General features: G+C 41.0%; 1 protein-coding gene across 1 annotated transcript; it reads left to right on the top strand.

Moving 5' to 3' along the window:
* Positions 1-81: 81 nt before the first annotated feature.
* ACAD8 (acyl-CoA dehydrogenase family member 8) lies at positions 82-18,443 on the top strand. Its single transcript, XM_049620632.1, has 11 exons — positions 82-262; positions 2,011-2,111; positions 2,770-2,939; positions 3,608-3,717; positions 4,114-4,190; positions 4,795-4,932; positions 9,218-9,353; positions 9,448-9,545; positions 9,925-10,077; positions 10,713-10,815; positions 17,532-18,443. The coding sequence occupies exons 1-11, from the start codon at positions 154-156 to the stop codon at positions 17,582-17,584; spliced, it is 1,248 nt and encodes a 415-aa protein (XP_049476589.1). The 5' UTR covers positions 82-153; the 3' UTR covers positions 17,585-18,443.
* The last annotated feature ends 1,051 nt before the right edge of the window (positions 18,444-19,494 follow it).

Raw genomic sequence — 19,494 nt, 5'->3', positions numbered from 1 at the left:
GGAATTGTAGTCCTGCCTCTGGAGCAGGCCTCCCTGAATCTGGGCTGTGAGGGTCGCTGGATGCACTACAGCTCCCAGGGTGCACTGCGGGCCTGGCTCCTGCAGTAGCGAACGTAACCCACTTGCAAGATCCCGTGTGGAGCAGAGGCTACTATGTTGCTCAGAGGCTGCTGGAGGCTGGGAAGGCCGCTCATCTGCCTGCGTGGTGGTCTGCAGGCCCCCGCCCAGAGCGGCCGCCGGAGCTTGGTCTCCTGCATCGATCGTAAGTCTCTCCCCCGGTGTGCGGGGAGGGAATGCAGTGGTCTGCGCGCCCGTAGAGCGCATTGTCACCCCTGGCTTGTCGTGGGCCGTCACCGGGGTCATCACCCCAAGGCCCACCTGCCCTCTCCCAAGTCGGCTTCCCTCGCTGGCGGGTCTCCCATCCCGTCCACCTGGCTGGCTTCCCTTGGCCGCCCTCACTCTCTGCTGTTTCCATCTGTTGCGCCCCTGGCCCTCGTCTATTACTCTTCCACCCCATCCCCTCCGTGGTCGGGAAGCCAGGCGTCCGAATTTGTGCTCCAGGCCTTCTGCTTAAGCCCTGTCTTTCCTCCTGCCTATTTCACAGGGGCCCTCTAAAGATATATTAAGATAGGAAAATACTTTGTAGTTACAGCTTATTCTTTGCTGCTGATGCTGTTTGTTAATTGTTCAAATCTCCTTAAACGTAGTTGATATTATCGACTTCTTGATACATTTAATAAGTTTACTTGTGAAAACAGTAACTAAGGGTTTTACAATTATCCTCACAACTCTGAGGTAGATTCTGTTACGATCCCTGCTTCCTGATAAGGAGTGGATATAGAGGTGCAGAAACTCATGACTTTGTTTCATTTTATTTTGTTTTAATCATAGGTCATTTAAGGGTCATAAAGGTAGTAAGAATGTAAAAAGCCTGGTGCTGGTTGTGCTAGATGAGGGAATGCTCCTTCCTTATGTGACACAAGATTTGCTCACATAAGTTTTATGATGTAACACCTAAAACGTTTTACTATTGAAACTCCTGCAGGGAAAATAATTATTATTGCAAATGGGAAACTATGAGAATTGACAGACCTGAATGTTTTTAAGTACCAAATAATTTGGATGTGAAGAACAGAGAGTGATAGGGGCCTAGGCTGACTAGGGATAGATACCCAGCCACTTTGTGATTATGTCAAGTACCTAAGCACATTTTTTCTTCTGAAAAAAAACAAAAACAAAAACAAAACAAAACAAAAACCTTTCGAATAAATGACACTTCTTCATTGTAGAATAGGTGATGAATCCCTTAGATTACACCCAGATCTATAATATACACTAGTATAGAATACTGTTTTCTTCTCCATGTCCTAAAACTCCTTCCTAAGTTGCTGCCCTGTTCTAGCATTTAGAATTTGGTAAACAAAATTACCCTTGCTGATACCAAGGCAGGTAAGGAGTTGTTCTGGCAACAAATAGATTAAATATTAAATAGGTTAATATTAAATAACAAATAAGTTAAATATGTTGGAGTACTTCCATCAGCTAGTTGTGTAACTTCAACCAATGAGGAACTTTTTCACCTTTAAAAGAAAGTATCTCTCAATCAGTAAAATTAAAGGAAATTGTCCTTTAATGTATCATTCCACATATTAGAATATCAAATTAATGGGAGTGATTAACAAATATTTCTTTGTTTCATTGCATATTTTAATAAGTGAAAAGTGATTAAGACAATTATGATTTATATTGTATTTTATGTATCATATATTACATATATACTCATTATGTATACTTTCCTCATTCTACAGATGAGGAAATTTACTCAGTATATAGTGCAGCCCCCTCATTTTTCAATGGGATAACTGAAGTTGATTGGGGTTCCTGACTTAGCTTATTGTGTAAGAGAAATGCTGTATTAGGTCGACTGTCCCAGCTTTGTGGTTCTTGCTCTTGGCAATATCCTTCCCTGACCCCTGTCCTGGAACTGAGTATATATAATCTTGCCCACAGCTTCCATGGGACTAAATGAAGAGCAGAAGGAATTTCAGAAAGTGGCCTTTGACTTTGCTGCCCAGGAGATGGCTCCACATATGGCAGAGTGGGACCAGAAGGTGGGAGTTCTCCTTATGGCTAGATGTTCCAAAAATGCCTCATGTGGTGACCAAGATCTCCTTGTAGTCCTAACTTTTCAGTATTTATTCTCCATGCACAGTTCTTACTGCAGATTAGAGTACTGGTAATGGCGTGATTCCTTTCCTAGAAACATCCTCATCATCTTGTAGAGACCTGTTGTTTTGTTTTTTTTTTTTAACTAATTAATTATTTAAAATGTTTATTTATTTTGGGAGAGTGTGTGCAAGTCGGGGAGGGGCACAGAGAGAGGGAGAGAGAGAATCCCAAGCAGGCTCTTTCCTGTCAGCTAATATGGAGCTCCATCTCCCCATCATGAGTTCATGACCTGAGCCTAACTCAAGAGTTGGTTGCTTAACCAGCTGAGCCACCCAGGTGCCTAAGACCAGTTTTTTTTTGTTTTTTTGTTTTTAATTATACAAAGATTTGGACACTCTTAAAACCAAGGCAATTCTGATAATAAAAAGAAACTTTAACACTAGAAAACCAGTACTTCCAGAATGCGTTTTAACTGTTATAGGTAACAAATAGCCTGTTATGTTAAGGGAATACTACACTCTCCCATCTTAATCCCCCATTGTGCCATTTAAAGAAAAGTCCATCTGTGAATCACTTATTGATGACCCTGTTTTTTTGTAGGAGCTGTTCCCAGTGGATGTGATGCGGAAGGCTGCTCAGCTAGGCTTTGGGGGGGTCTACGTACGAACAGATGTAGGTGGGTCTGGACTGTCACGGCTCGATACCTCTGTCATCTTTGAAGCCTTGGCTACAGGCTGTACCAGCACCACAGCCTATATAAGCATCCACAAGTGAGTGCCAAAGCTTGGTGAGCACAACAAAGTGCTCATACCGGTTGACTGTGAAATTTTCAGATCAAGAGAGAAAAGTTCATCTTTGAAGGTTGACTGCTGTTGAGGAACCTAACTGTAAAAGTTCACACTAGGCCTGCTGTTGCCTCTTGGACTGGAATCTGTCATGTTGTATGTTGCTTGGAGAATGAGGTCTGTCAGCTTTCTCTCAAATCCTAGATTGAGCTGGAACCAAATAGACTTCTCTAGGACAGTGGTTAGGGCCCTGATCCCCTCTTCCTCAACCCAAAGACAAAGCCTCCAGGAATTTGCAAAAGTACCTATATAACTCTTTGATTTTTAGGGACCTTATTGAACCTAACTAGAAGTAGCATGAACATCCAAGTGAGAAATACCTTGATCCTGATTATCTGTGGGAACTGTGTGTTCCGGGAGTATGTTTTAACCTAGGCCTTTCCTTTAAATTTGAATTTCCTCAGTGGCAGCTTTTCTCTTCCCACTCTCTCTTCTGCTTCACTCTGCTTTGCTACCTGTGTTCTCCTTCCCCAGACCTTCCCCCTTCAGATGTCTTTTTCTCCATATTAACTCTGTCATTGTTGTTTCTTCTTCTTTCTTTTTTTTTTTTTTTTTTTTCCCTTTTGGTCTTTTCTTCTTGGTTTACCTGTCAGCATGTGTGTCTGGATGATCGATACTTTTGGAAATGAGGAACAGAGGCACAAATTTTGCCCACCGCTCTGTACCATGGAGAAATTTGCTTCCTACTGCCTCACTGAACCAGGTGGGTTTGCCACACTGCCAGCAAGATGAATCAGGAGATGCTGCTCAGGCAAAGCATATAACCCTTATTTACCATGAAGTTCAGCCATACCTGTGGCCTGATGTCACAAGACTCAGAGGCCTCTAGGCCAGAGTCTATCCAGGCTGTCGACTGGAACTTCCTTGTAGGAGGCTCACTGCAAGCCGGTGTTCTGGGAGACGGAAAATGATCTGATTGCTGTCCGCCATTTTCACCAAATACAGAGAGTTCCTTTGGCTGTCTAAGTTTCAAAGTAGGAAACACTGAGTTGTTTGTTGTAAGGAAAGATTTCCTTGGAAGTGGAGCCGTGCTGAGTGTCCCTTAACTTCACTGACTTTCTCTCCTACCCTCTCTGCTTCCTTTTGATCCCTGCCTTAGGAAGTGGCAGTGATGCTGCGTCCCTTTTGACCTCAGCGAAACAACAAGGAGATCATTACATCCTCAATGGCTCCAAGGTACCAGCATACCCACCTTACAGAATTGTTCCCATCTTCCTGCTGATATCACCTGGATCCTTGCTCTCTGCGAGTTAATATTTCCTGGGATTTTTACATGTTGGGTAGAGAATCTCTGACCTATTTCCCTTTATTTACCTTCACTTTCTCTCTCTTTTTCAAGTTTATTTATTTATTTTGAGAGAGAGGGGGAGAGAGCGCAAGTGGGGGAGGGGCAGAAGGAGAGAGACTCCCAAGCACACTCCACACTCAGTGCAGAGCCCAACACAAGGCTCCATGTCAATGACCTTGACATCATGGCCTGAGCTGAAATCAAGAGTCAAACACTTAGCCGACTGAGCCACCCAGATGCCCCACTTTCTCTTTCTTCTGATCTGAGTCCAGATAATTTTCCTCATTTTTGTTTATCCTTTTTATAGTCTCATCAGCTAGATCCCTGATTCCCCAGTCAGCACAGGTTCTTTTTACCCCTTCTTCATTTCTCTGTGCCACCATATACCTCTTAGCAACCTACTGTTGGGAGAATCCCTATGTTTTCCCAGTTGTTAGGCTGCAGGAATGCATGTGTTTCCTGATCCTTGTGCACCCCCTCTCCAACCACCAGGCCTTTATCAGTGGTGGAGGTGAATCAGATGTCTATGTAGTCATGTGCCGAACAGGAGGACCAGGCCCCAAAGGCATCTCATGTATAGTTGTTGAGAAGGGAACCCCTGGCCTCAGCTTTGGCAAGAAGGAAAAAAAGGTGAGTGGCTAATGGACATGAAGCAATTCAAGTTCAAGCAATTCAAGAATCTGTTACCTGCCAGACCTATCTCTGTTCTATTTGTTTTGTTTTAATAGGTTCACATACTTGCTAACTTGCATTGGAGGCAGTTGCTCCTATTACAGTTTCAACAGGAGCAGGTGAAATAAAATAGGGCATGTCTACAGAAATACTATACCACTGGCAAAATGGTGGAGTTTGTCAGTAAGTTCCATAAGCCACCTGTCATTTTAGTGTGAGGGATTTCTCTGTTGTCTGCCTCACCTCCACTTTTGACTTGTGTTTTTTTTATTTCATTTTTTTTAAGTTTACTTATTTTTGAGAGAGAGAGAGAGAGAGGAAGAGTGCGAGCCAGGGGAGGGGCAGAGAGAGAGGTAGAGAGAGAATCTCAAGCAGGCTCCATACTGTTAGCACAGAACCCAGTGCAGGGCTCGAACTCACGAACCATGAAATCATGATCTGAGCCAAAATCAAGAGTTGGATGCTTAACTGACTGAGCCACTCAGCCATAGCCCCTGACCTGTGTTTTTTATCCAACTTCTTATTTTAGTGCACTCTTTTATCCCAGGAAAAAATACTTACAGAAGATCTGTTGGTGACTAGAGGTCTCAGGAATGAAAAGCATATCAGCCACTTTTCTTCTTTAAATAAATATAAAATAAAACTCATTGGAGATGATTATGGGTATTTCAATAATGTAAGAAGAAGGGTGTTTCCATAGGTGGTTTGGAAAGACATTTCTAGGATTAAGAAATCCCCTAGTCAGGCCATGAATAGTAAAACTATGATTACATAACTGTAGCTGGTGGTAAGATGAGACCATTCAGATTTGTTAGGGCAGGTGACCAGAATTGTCATCTGCCTCCAATATGTACTGTTACAGTTATGACTTTGGGGGAGATTTCAGGTAATGAAATGACCCCTAAATGTACTTCTCCTTTCATAGCTCCTAGGGTTTCCATATTTCCCTTCATGAGCCTTCCTGATATTTTATAAACTGCCAAAGAGTTAGAAGTATTAGTGCCCCTTATCTTTTATAGGATGATAGGTTTTTACTAGATTCCTGCCATGTACAAAGCCTGATGCTGGCTCCTGGGATGGGGAGGATACAAAAGTCACTCCTAGCCTTGTCTGAAATTATAAGACCTATGCTGTCTCACATGTATAATGTATGTGAAGTTATACAGCTATAAGATATCTTAATTCTAGGAATGTCTGCTTTGGGCCATATGACATAGATCAACTTACATAGTCTGGCACATAATTTTACAGGATTGAGTTATGCTGATTCAGGTTGTCTGTGCTTATAAAGGTAGTGATGATTGTTTCAATACACAAGGGTAGTATCCACCTCAGTATTCTGTTGACAGACTACCAAAGCTATCAAGTTTAGTGCCTAGAGAAAAGTTGTAAATAAGTTCCAGAAACAAAAAGTATATCTTTTCTTCCTTTCATTTTCTATTTTCTCTCACTTTTTAAGTGTATACATTTTCTTTTTTTGTTGTCTTTTTTTAATTATTAGTTTTGCTTTATATATGTTTCAATGTAAGGGAAATCTGGAAGGACATCTATTTATGCATTTGACAGCTGTTGAATGCCCACTGTGTGCCAAGCATTCTTCTAAACAGTAGGGATGGAGCAGTGAACAAAGACAAGCTCTGCCCCCATGGAATTAACCTTCCAGCAAGCAGAGATAAGCCACAGACAGGTGAATAAGCCACAGGGACAATAGAGAAATCCCTCACACTAAAATTTCTGGAAGTGTTCTGTGCTACAGAGGAGATAAAACAGGTTGATAGGATACTGATTGAGGAGAGCTTGGGAGCTTCTACAATAGACCTGAACTCTGAGAGGTCATGACTTTTGAGATGAGATCCCAAGTATATTAGAAGGAACAACCATAGGAAGAATTCTGGGCAGAGACAACAAATAGACAGATGGCCTATTTGGGAAACGGAAAAAATGTTCAGTATGGTCCTAGAGAAGTGAGCAAATAAAAGAATGGTGTGGGTGTAGGATGAAATTGGACAGCAAGCAGGGCCTTGTAGGCCGAGATGAAGAGTCACCCATTGATCCCCATGGTTGACCTGACTGTTCTGGTCAGTCAGACTTCTGACCCAAGAAGCCAGCCTTTCTCCCTGTTCCATGCCATCTTTCCTGCAAGGATGGCTGTGACTTGGCATATTTAACACATTATATAGCTGAGAGCTTTAAACTACTAGTTTTGCATTGACTTTATGGGAAGGTAATGAGGACTTTATATTGGATTTAATTGTTAAAAGGTTTTGCATAGAAGAATGAGTTTTGTCATGGGAGGGCTGGAAGTGAGGACTCCCAGAAGAGGGAATGAAGATAATATGTAGGACAGAAGTCAAGAGTGACAGAAGGAATGGGCTCTAGTGGTAGTGGTCCAGCAGTTCAGGGCCTTCAGAAAGGGAAATGGGATATCTGTTCTCACTGGCTAAAGCTACCCAGGGGCCCAGATAGGATTAGGAAAAGAATTCTCTGCATAGGGGAGGAAGGTAGATGTTTTTATAGTAAGGGGTTAGAAGTGAAGAGGTAGCAGGTATTTGTTTTGAGCTCTTTAGAAATATTATTAAAATAATAATTTTTGTTTCACTCTTGCTTTCAGGTATTTATTTGGGGAGATAAGTTCTCAGGTAACCCCTATACAGGCCAATATTGGGAGGTTTGAGACTTGTAGAGATTATGGGAGCCTAAAAGAGAAGTTCAGTGTTGGCTCAAGTGACCTAGAAGGCCTCAGGAGGTTTCATTTAAGCCAGACTTTGATAGAGAGAGCAGAATAAGCAAAATATGGATTGAAAAAAACCTAGTGGCACAGTACACAGACCAGTTTGAGTTGAGACTACCAATAGGTGACCAATAGAAGAAAAGGCTGGTAAAGAAGGACGGGCCCAAATTGTAGAAGACCCTAAATGAAAGGTTGAGGAATAAAGTTTATTTGCCAACAGAGGGAGCTATTGAGTGTTTTTATGTAAAGAAATGGTCAAGTAAAGGCAGTAGTGTTTACAGAGCTATACGAGAAGTGGGAAATTTTACATAGTCTTGTGCTTTTAAAAATCTGCCGCATTGAGCCTTAGAGTTCTTTGAAACCTTGAAGTACCTTGAAGAAGAGATGAAGAGGATCAAGTAGTGAGGGTCTTTATCTATTTATATATGACACTTCTGAATAAGATTTTATTTGAAGAAAGTGGCCCTGCTGGCTTTCCAGTCCAGTTCTCTTACATAAAGGAAAACCGAGGCCCCAAAGAAATCAAGTGATTTGTTCAGAGATAAATACAGCTAGTTAGTTTCATAACATGGACTACATCTTAGGTATTTAGAATTCTCTCTGGGCTCGTGGCTGACATATTCAGCAATGTCCTGGTAAATCAGCTCTCCAGGAAAAACAAAAACCAAAACACTCATCTGTAAAGCCACCAACCTGTTATCACTGAATGCCACGTTAGGAAAAGATGTGTGTAATTGGCTCATGTGAGCTGCTGACAGCACGTCATTAGATCTCTCTGCAGCCAAACACTCAAACAGGTATTGCCAGCACAGTGAGTGTTATTCCTCTCATCTAATGATAACAATCTTAGAAGTAACACTAAGCTTTTAAAAGGAGAAGTGTGACTGTTGTTCTTGATAATCCTTGTTATCCTTATAGAAGGACAAATCAAATAATCCTTATATTGTCTATGTTTTGTTTTTTTTTAATGTTTATTTTTGAGAGAGGGAGAGAGAACACACAAGCAGGAGAGGGGCAGAGAGAGAGGGAACAGAGGATCCAAAGGGACTCTGTGCTGACAGCAGAGAACCCAACACAGGGCTCAAACTCACGAAATGTGAGATCATCACCTGAGCCAAAGTGGGACACTTAACCAAGTGTGCCACCCAGGCGCTCCCCGCCCCCAACTTTTTTTTTTTTTTTAATAAAAGAATATACTTGTAGAGGCACTAAAAATGAGGACAGTTCTGCCCCAATCCTCAAAGAAATTGTGAGAAATGTTTGTGGATAGGTTAGTCTGGTAAAATAGACATTAGAAGGCAGATAATATGTTAAAAAATGTTTCACTGAAAAAACAATCTATGACAATTGACAAGTGTTTAAGTCTGAACTTTTGTATTGTCTCTGATTTTAAGTTCTCAAGGTCTAAGTCCCAGGATAATGGAACCTGTGCTTCACAGGGTTTCATCAACAGAGAACGGTGCCCTAAATGCTGCCCTGTTGGGCAGCCATACAGTCCCTGATTTTTGCCAGGTGGGGTGGAACTCACAGCCAACCCGCGCCGTGATCTTTGAAGACTGTGCAGTCCCCATGGCCAACAGAATTGGGGATGAAGGGCAGGGCTTCATCATTGCCATGAAAGGACTGAATGGAGGGAGGATCAATGTTGGTGAGAACACAACAGGATGGGGCAGGGAGGTAGCGGACTCCAGCAGGCAGCACTGTGCTGGCTCACTTGAAATGTTGGCACTCTTCCTTTCCAGCTTCCTGCTCTCTAGGAGCTGCTCATGCTTCGGTCATCCTCACCCGAGACTACCTCAATGTTCGGAAGCAGTTTGGAGAGCCTCTGGCCAGTAACCAGGTCATTTCCCAGATGCCCCTGCATTTGCTTTCAGCTCTGTATGAGATCTGCTTTGTGGTCCACATCCTCTAGGAGGGTGAGGCTGTGATTTCTCATTGGAATTCTGCCCCCATCTTAGAACTTATGTTCTAATTTTATCAGTAATCTTTTTCAGGAGGTAATATTGAAGTGCAGGGCAAGCGAAGTGGTCTTAGAACTCACAAGGTGATACATTTTCTCTGTAGAAGATACATTTCTCTGCAAAGTCTGAAGGAGACTTTGAAGCTTGGGGTCACTTAGAAAAGGTACCTCATCAGAGAAGGCTTATGGAGGTCCCCAGATCAGGTGCTGGTCTAAGCCTGTCTATCTTGTCTGGTTCTCTTCTCCCCTGTTCCTGCAGTACCTGCAATTCAAACTGGCTGATATGGCAACAAGGCTGGTGGCCTCGAGGCTGATAATCCGCAGTGCAGCAGTAGCTCTGCAGGAGGAGCGGGAAGATGCAGTGGCCCTGTGCTCCATGGCCAAGCTCTTCGCTACAGATGAATGCTTTGCTGTGCGTGATGGTGCCCTCTGGCTGTCTTGGGTGGACAGGGACCAGCTTTTGGGTCCAGGGATGTTGAGAGCCATTAGTTAACTCCTCGGATGCTGCAGAGATTGCCTTGGGGCTTACGGATATAAATGAACAAATAAGAGGTCTGCTTGGGAGCTGACTTTTTATCTGCCCTGTGCCATTGCACACTCCACTCTGGCACTGTTAATTGATTGTGTTCTAGATGAGACACTTCTTTTGGAAGAAGGTTCAGAGCCTTCCAGTGCCTCTTGTTCAAATTTAGCACTATGCTGTGTTTAAAATGTCAAGGGCTAAGCCATTTCCACATGAGGCTTCATTGCCACTAGATGACACCATGACTTCACATAATCCCAGCCAAAGTGCTTGTGGGCAGCCTCTCCCCTGCAGATAATAAGCAAGAAAGGCAGAGCTTTCTGAGTTGCCCGCCTGGTGGGAACTGGTAAGTTTAGTAGTTGTTGTCCAATCACACAGAATACAGAGCCCCTTTTTGAGCTTGGCTGGTTATCTGTAGGTTGTTCTCCCTCATATTAGTTTATAGGAGGCTGGGGTGGAAGGAGAAGCCACTTGTTCCATAGTCTTCCCAAAATCAGAGATGTGTAGTCCCTATCTCCCTGCAGATCTGCAACCAGGCTTTACAGATGCATGGAGGCTATGGCTACCTGAAGGACTATGCTGTTCAGCAGTATGTGCGAGACTCCAGGGTCCATCAAATCCTAGAAGGTAAAAATTGCCAGAGGTTATTCTCCAGAATGGTTATAGGGTCACCACTTTCCCTGGCCTGTCTGTCCCTATGCTGGCTGGTTCTCAGATCCTGTCTGTCTTTTGCCTTCCTCCTTCCTCTTTTTCCTGACCCTACTCTGGAAGTGCTTTTTGATGCCATACAAGAGCACTATCCTGGGAGTCAGGAGGCTCTGCTTTGTCACCAGAAATAAGCTGCCAAATCACTCCATTTCTACTCTTTTTCTTTGCAAACTTTAGAGAACATTCAAACTCAGGTAATACATGAGAAAGCATTTTGAAAACTGCAGCAGTAACTGTTCTTTACTCTCATAAAGTACTTGGTCCTCAAGGATCCCCAAACTTCGGTACAGTAATTAACACAGCAAATGTGAGCTAATTTGATCACCAGGAACCTCTATAAATTCATATCTTTATAATATGACTAATGGATTTTTCAGTAAACTAAATCATATGGGTATCTTCTTGGTAATCACAGAGTGGATTGGTCTGGGAAATGTGTAAGCTGTTGGAGTATGGCTCAGGGCATGGCCTTCTCCACACTCCACACCAGTGACTCCTGTCCCAGTTAGTGTAAACAGCCAGGGGTGCTCACACTGTAGAAGAGCCAGATGGGGCAGAGGCTTGTCTAAGTGACTTTCAGTGGTGCGATGTGGGGCTGCTTCCATGGTGGCAGAGGAGAGGCTTGTGGGCATTGGTCTCTCTGCCATTTTCAAAGCATTCTTCTCAAACCTGAAGAAGTGTCAGAATCACCTAGAGGGCTTGTGAAAACAGATTGCTAGGCTCTGTGCCCAGAAGTTCTCACTCAGTAGGTCTTGGGTAGGCCTAAAAATTTGCATCTCTAACAAGTTTTCAAACGAGACTGTCACTGTGTGTCTGGGAACACCACTCTGAAACTGAACCCACTGCTCTGGTGTGATGACCAAATCACAGTTTGTAAAAGTTAGAGTTCGCTTTCTTCTGCAAACCCCATTCCTGAAGCACATCGATGAGGTCAGTCACTCTTGCTCAAATTCTTCTGATTACTCCTGTGGTTGTTTCCTTACCCAGCTTTTATGAGTGTGTGAGACTTCACCTTTATTCTAACTCTGCCTTTTAACCTTATAAGAAGAAATGGGAAAGGCCAGATACATAGATTTCAGGCCATGCCATCATCCACTTCTAGAAAATTTGGGGCACTGGTCTTGATCACTTTGTTTCATTGTGGACTTCGTTACTGGATAAATCTGAAATTTTGGCTTGGTTTTATTCGAGATGTGTGATTACTCATTCCTCATGGGGGTTCATATTTCTCTTTGCATTAAAACCCACTGTAAAAATGAAGCAAGAAGTTGACCCCTCCTTTCAGGGAAAATGTTTTTGTTTGTTTTTTTAAAATTCAGTGTTGGGGTGCCTGGGTGGCTCAGTCAGTTAAGCAACTGACTTCGGCTCAGGTCATGATCTCACGGTTCGTGGGTTCAAGCCCTGCGTCAGGCTCTGTGCTGACAGCTCAGAGCCTAGAGCCTGCTTCAGATTCTGTGTCGCCCTCTCTCTCTGTTCCTCCCCTGCTCGTTCTCTGTCTCTCTGTGTCTCTCAAAAATAAATAAACGTTAAAAATTTTAAAAATAAAATAAAAAATTCAGTGTTTTTGTTTGTTTGTTTGTTTTAAGATTTTATTTTTAAGTAATCTCTACACCCAACATGGGGCTCAAACTCACAACCCAGAGATCAAGAGTTGCATGTTCCACTGACTGAGCCAGCCAGGCATCCCTAAAATTTATTTTTCTGATTACCAATGAAATTGGTATATTTATTGTTGAAAACTCATAAAATATAGGAAAAGTAAAAAAAAAAAAAATGACTCATGTGTCCACATTCAGAATTCATATTTTAGATTATTTATATATGTAAGTCCAAAATATCTCCTTTGGTGCTTTTTCTGTGCTTTTGTAGGTGCATTTTCTTAATGTGAGGCATAGTGGCCATACAATATTATAATAGTTTCAGGTGGACAGCATAGTAATTTGACAATTGAAATAGTTTGAGAAGGAAAGGTATTAACTCTTCTTTAATGTTTGTAGCTGTCCAGTCCTTGACTTTTCTTTGTTGGGAGGTTTTTGATTGCCAATTCAATTTTGTTACTAGTAATCAGTCTGTTCAGATTTTTTTAGGCTCCATGCTCAGCACAGAGTCCCGTGCGAGGCTTGAACTGACATCCCTGAGACAAAGACCTGAGCTGAGATCAAGAGTCAGACACTTTATTTTTTTTTTATTTTTTAATTAATTTATTTTTTTAATATATGAAATTTACTGTCAAATTGGTTTCCATACAACACCCAGTGCTCATCCCAAAAGGTGCCCTCCTCAATACCCATCACCCACCCTACCCTCCCTCCCACCCCCGATCAACCCTCAGTTTGTTCTCAGTTTTTAAGAGTAGGAGTCAGACACTTAACTGACTGAGCCACCCAGGTGCCCCCAGCCTGTTCACATTTTCTATTTCTTCCTGATTCAGTCTTGGAAAATTGTATGTTTCTAGGAATTTATCTGTTTCTTTCTTCAGGTTGTCCCGTTTTGTTGGCATATCATTTTTTGTGGTAGCGTCTTAAATCCTTTATGTTTCTGTGGTGTTGGTTGTAACTTCTTACCTTTTATTTCTGATTTTACTTATTTGAGTCTTCTCTCTCTCTCTTTTTTCTTTTCTTTTTTTTTCTTAATAAGGCTGGCTAGGCGTTCATCAATTTTGTATATCTTTCCAAAGAATAAACTCTTGGTTTCACTGATCTTTTCTATTGTTTTTTTAGTCTCTATTTCATTTATTTCTGCTCTGATCTTTGTTATTCCCTTCCTTTTACTAACTTTGAGTTTGTTCATTCTTTTTTACAAATTCCCTTAGGTATACAGTTAGATTGTGTGTTTGAGATTTGTTTCTTTTTCTTTTTTTTTTTTTTTTTTTTTTAATGCTTATTTATTTTTGAAACAGGGAGAGACACAGAGAGACAGAGCATGAGCAAGGGAAGGGCAGACACACACACACACACACACACACACACACACACACACACACACAGAATCTGAAGCAGGCTCCAGGCTCCAAGCAGTCAGCACAGAACCTGACGCAGGGCTCAAACTCACAAACCATGATATCATGACCTGAGTCCCAGCCAGACGCTTAACCAACTGAGCCACTCAGGCAACCCTGAGATTTGTTTCTTGAAGAGGGCCCATATCAGTATAAACTTCCCTGTTAGAACTGCTTTTGTTCTGCCCCAAAGATTTTGGAATGTTGGCTTTCCATTTTCAGTTGTCTCATGCTATTTTATTTATTTCCTTTTTGATTTCTTCATTGGCCCATTGGTCGTTTAATAGCATGTTGTTTAGCCTCCACATGTTTTACACCATTGTGGTTGAAAAAGATGCTTAATATGATTTCAGTCTTCTTAAATTTATTAAGACTTGTTTTGTGGCTTCACATGTGATCTGTCTCAGAGAATGTGCACTTCCATGTGCACGTGAACAGGATATGTGTTCTCACCTTTTTGGATGGCATGTTCTGTATATATCTGTGATATCCTCAAGTCCTATCTGTTCTAAGGCATCATTCAAAGCCATTGTTTGTTTATTGATTCTCTGTCTGGATGACCTATCCATTGATGTAAGTGGGGTGTTAAGTTTTCTTACTATTATTGTATTACTGTTAATTTCTCTCTTTATGTCCATTAGTATTTGCCTTATATATTTAGGTGCTCTTGTGTAGGGCGCATCAATATTTATAATTGTTATATCCTCTTGTTCGGTTGATCCTGTTATCATTATGTAATTACCTTTTTCATGTTTTGTTATAGTCTTTATTTTAAAGCCTATTTTGTCTGATATAAGTATTGCTTCCCTAGCTTTTTAAAAAAATTTCATTAGTATAGAAGATCTTTTTCCATCCCTTCACTTTCAGTCTGTATGAGTCTTTAGGTCTGAAGTAAGTCTCCTATAGGCAGTTTATAGATGGATCTTGTTTTTTAATCCATTCAGTCACCTTTTGTCTTTTGATTGGAGCATTTAGTCCATTTATATTTAAAGTAACAGTAATATTGATAGCTATGTACTTATTGCCATTTTGTTAATTGTTGTCTGGTTGTTTTTGTTCAGTTTCTTTTTTCTTTTCTTTCTGTCTTCCCTTGTGATTGATGACTTACCTTAATGTTATGCTTGGATTCCTTTCTCTTTATTTTTTGTGCATCTCTTACAGGTTTTTGGTATGTGGTTACCATGAGGTTCATGTACAACACCGTATGTATATAGCAGTCTATTTTAAGTGATGTTTGCTTATATTCAAACACATTATAAAAGTACTACATTTTTAGTACCTCCCCCATTTTATGTATTTGATGTCATATTTTATATCTTATTTTATGAGTCCCTTAACTAATTTTTAGATATAAGTGATTTTACTATTTTTTTCTTTTAACCTTCACACTGGCTTTATAAGTGATTGATTTACTACCTATATTACGTTTGCTTTCACCAGTGAAATTTTTCCTTTCATAATTTGCTTACTTCTAGTTGTTGCCTTTTTTTTTTTTTTTTCAACTTAAAGAAGTTCCTTTAACACTTCTTATGAGGGCAGTTTAGTGATGATGAACTCCATTAACTTTTGTTTGTCTGGGAAATCCTTCATTTCTCCTTCAGTTCTAAATGAAAACCTTGCCAGTAGACTATTCAAGGTTTTAGGTTTTTTCCCTTTCAGCACTTTGAATATATCATGCCACTCCCTTCTGGCAGCAAAGTTTCTGCTGAAAAACTGCTCTTACCTTTCTGGGTACTTTCCCTTTTATATAACTATTTGCTTTTCTCTGGCTGCTTTTAAGATTTCTCTTTATATGTAATTTTTACTATTTTAATTATATTATATTATATTATATTATATTATATTATATTATATATATTATATGTCATGGTTTATCTTGTTTGGGGCTTCCTTTGCTTCCTGAAACTAGATGTCTGTTTTCTTCCCCAGAGTACGGAAGTTTTCAGCTATTACTTCTTAAAATAAGTTTTCTGCATCTTTCTCTTTCTCTTCTCCTTCTGGGACCCCAATAATGCAAATGTTAGTATGCTTGATGTTGTCACAGAGGTCCCTTAACCTATTTCTTTAACTCTTTTTCTTTTTGCTGCTCATCTTGGGCACTTTACACACTACCCTGTCTTCCAGATTGCTGATCCATTCTGAATCTTCTGATGTTAATTCCCTTTAGTGTATTTTTCATTTCAATTACTGTACTCTTCAACTACTTTTTGTTTTATATTTTCTCTCTCTTTGCTGAAGTTCTCACTAAGTTCATCCAGTCTTCTCTCAAGGCCGTGAGCATCTTTATGATCATTATTTTGAAAGTTTATCAAGTAGATTGCTTATCTGTTTTATTTATCTGTTCTATTTATCAGTTCTTTTACTGAGGTTTTACCTTGTTCTTTCATTTGGAGCATATTCTTGTCTTCTCATTTTTGTTTTTGTGTATTAGATATCCCAGCTGTGTCTCCTGGTCCTGAAAATAATGTCCTGTATAGAAGGCATCTCGCTGGTCACTAGAACCAAGCATTCCAGGGGTGTCCCCTATATAGGATGTATGTGTCTTACTGTTGTATCTGTGCTGGTGGGTGGTGTTAGCTCCCACTGTGGCTGGCTACCAGGCCCAGCTCTGGGTCGTCTGGGGGTGCTAGTGGGCAGCAGTCACTTTGGGCAGGAGCGGGTACTGATCCAAGGTGACCTGCTGAATATGGTGGGTGGTATCTGCTTGAAGAGACATCTATCTGCTGGGTTGAGTGTGTTAAGCAGGGAAGGTCTGCGGAGGAATGCCAGGGTGGGACAAACAGTGCTAGCAAGGTAGGTGGAGAGTGTCAGATCTTGGTCCTGCAAGCATCTCGCTAACTAAGCTGTAGGAGTACAAGAAAAATGCACTTGCCAACACTTTCATTCCCAAAGTTCCTACAGATCCCTGTCCCTCTGGCATACACTCAAACATTAGTCATTAAGTCTCCCTCATGTATGGCCCAGGAGCTTTTCAAACAACTACCTCTGTCCTGAGCTCCGAGTGACTGATATTGTGTGTGGGCCCTTTCAGTTTCCTGTAGCTCCCTGGCTCTCCTGGAGTTAAGCCCCACTAATTTGCAAAGCCAGACAATATGGGGCCTCATCTTTCCAGTGAAGATCCCCAGGGCAGAAGGTGCCTGATGTGAGACGAACTTTTCACTCCTCAGGAAGGACCTCCACACCTGTGATATCTTCCTGCTTATGGGTCACTACAATGGGGTGTTTTGGCTCTTGACCATCTCTGCCCTTCCTACCCTCCTCAATGTGATGTTTTCTTTATATCTTTAGGTGTGGAATAGCTGTTCTGCTAGAGTTCAGGGTCTCAGAGTTAGTTGCACTGTATGTAGTTTCAGCCTTAGTGTGTCCATGGGAGGAGGTAAGCTCAGCATCTTCCTACTCAGTCATCTTCCCTCTCCCAAGAGAGGTGTTTTTAAGGGTACGTTTATTTCTTACTTCCTGACATTTTTCTGTGCTTTGGAAAGCAGTCTGTGATAATCCCATCCCTCTCAGTGTTAAAGCAACAATTGTAGTTTACACCTACTCCTATCCTGAGTGAGGCTTGGAGCACCCTAGTTAGAGGTTTACGGAGCTCTCAGACTTTGCTGCAACTAAATCCTTATTCTTTCTGTCTTTGCAGGTAGCAATGAAGTGATGAGGATGCTGATCTCTCGAAGCCTGCTTCAGGAGTAACACCCAGACTTGATGTTCAGGCATGACATTTAATGTACAACTTGAATGAGCATTGAGTGGTTCATGTGGACTGTTGTGTTCCAGTTGAGTCATGGATTAGATTGGAGGCCTGAGCTCTTTCACCTGGGCCCTTCATCTGTATGTTGGGAGCAGCATCAGCTAAAGGACTGGGACAGGTCTTGAGCAGAACTGGAGGAGCTGCCCTGACTGGGAGTATCACAAGTAGACATACTACCTTGTTTTCCTAATGCAGAAAGGTGACCAGTAAAGATTCATCACCAAATCAACGTTCTCTCTTGGATCTACATTGTCTTGACTTGTGTGCATTTTGCTGGTTCCCCGAATCCTGCTTCCAGGGGTCTGGATATTTCCATTGAGGGTTTTTCCTGATTATAAAGCAAAGGTGTAGGACAGGAGAAATGGAGAAAAATGTAGTTTTATCTTTTGCTGTCCTCTGAACCTCAGCTAAACATGCAGAAGGTTTCTGTGGGTTGCATTTTCTTTGTAGTACTGCTGTGAATGTGAATGATGATAAAATGAATATTCAGGCAACCTAACTCCTAAACTGTGATTTAGGGGATAACCATACTTGTAGACTTGTGAACATCAAAGGCTGAGATTATGTGGAACTCTGAATATTTGTTGTATTCTTTTTTAGAAGTATATGATCTAGGAATGTTATTCAAGTTTCTATAACCCTTCCTGATAAGTACTTTGAGCATATTTTTTTTCTGCATTTTTCTTTCCTTTCTTGAAGTTGCTCCTCTTTACAAATATTTTAGTCATTATAAATATTTTAGTCACTATATTGATAAATAAAATCTATCCCCCTCAGTATCATCTCCAGTTCTGTTGAAGTTAATTTTTATTTTTTAAAAAATTTTTTTAATGTTTTATTTATTTTTGAGAGAGAGAGAGAGACAGAGTATGAGTGGGGGGAGGGTCAGAGAGAGAGGGAGACACAGAATCTAAAGCAGGTTCCAGGCTCTCACCTGTCAGCACAGAGCCCGACACAGGGCTTGAACTCATGAACCACGAGATCATGACCTGAGCCAAAGTCAGATGCTTAACCAACTGAGCCACAGGTGCCCTAAAGTTAGTTTTTATTTTATCCTCTAAGCCTTTACAACAATTTTAAAAAATTTTTTGATATTTAATTAAACATTTAACTAGATTTTGGAATAATAAAAAATCTCTTCTTAACCAAAATAGCTTATAAATAATAGGCTCCTTATATTACTAATGGATTTTTAAATTAAGAATTGTTTATGGGTTACCTGAATGGCTCAGTCGTTGAGTGTCCAACTCTTGATTTTGCTCTGGTTATGATCTCACAGTTTGTGAGATCGAGCCCCATGTTGGGCTCTGAGCTGACAGCGTGGATCCTGCTTGGGATCCTCTCTCTCCCCACTCATTCTGCCCCTTTCGCACTCATGCTCGCATTCACTCTCCTCAGAATAAATAAACATTTAAAAAAGAACTGTTTATAATTTATGAAAGTAGATTTAAAGTAATATTTAAATGGAGACTTTTTGGAGAACCCTGTTATAAATTATGATCATTACAAGTGCTCATCATAACAAGTGCCCTCCTTAATCCCCATCACCTATTTAACCCATCCCCCTACCCATATCCCTTCTGGTAACCATCAGTTTGTTCTCTATAGTTAAGAGTATGTTTCTTGGTTTGCTTCTCTCTTTTTTCCCCTATGATCATTTGTTTTGTTTCTTAAATTCCACATATGCATGAAATCATATGATATTTGTCTTTCTTGGACTGACTGACTTCACTTAGCATAATACTCTTTAGCTCCATTCATGTTGTTGCAAATGGCAAGAATTCATTCATTTTATGCCTGAGTAGTGCAATTGCTGGGTCATAGGGTAGTTCTATTTTTAACTTTTTGAGGA

This window comes from Panthera uncia, chromosome D1 (genome assembly GCF_023721935.1).
Source record: "Panthera uncia isolate 11264 chromosome D1, Puncia_PCG_1.0, whole genome shotgun sequence".
NCBI classification, from domain to species: domain Eukaryota; kingdom Metazoa; phylum Chordata; class Mammalia; order Carnivora; family Felidae; genus Panthera; species Panthera uncia.
The sequence above is the reverse complement of the archived record's forward strand: the minus strand, read 5'-3'. Positions and strand labels throughout refer to the sequence as shown.

What these genes read in the sequence shown, in the direction of transcription:
- ACAD8 (XM_049620632.1), top strand. Translation starts at nt 154, where the DNA reads ATGTTGCTCAGAGGCTGCTGGAGGCTGGGAAGGCCGCTCATCTGCCTG. An exon ending in TGGCAGAGTGGGACCAGAAG is followed by an intron (nt 2,112 to 2,769) that starts GTGGGAGTTCTC and finishes GTTTTTTTGTAG; the next exon opens with GAGCTGTTCCCAGTGGATGT. An exon ending in CTACAGATGAATGCTTTGCT is followed by an intron (nt 10,078 to 10,712) that starts GTGCGTGATGGT and finishes ATCTCCCTGCAG; the next exon opens with ATCTGCAACCAGGCTTTACA.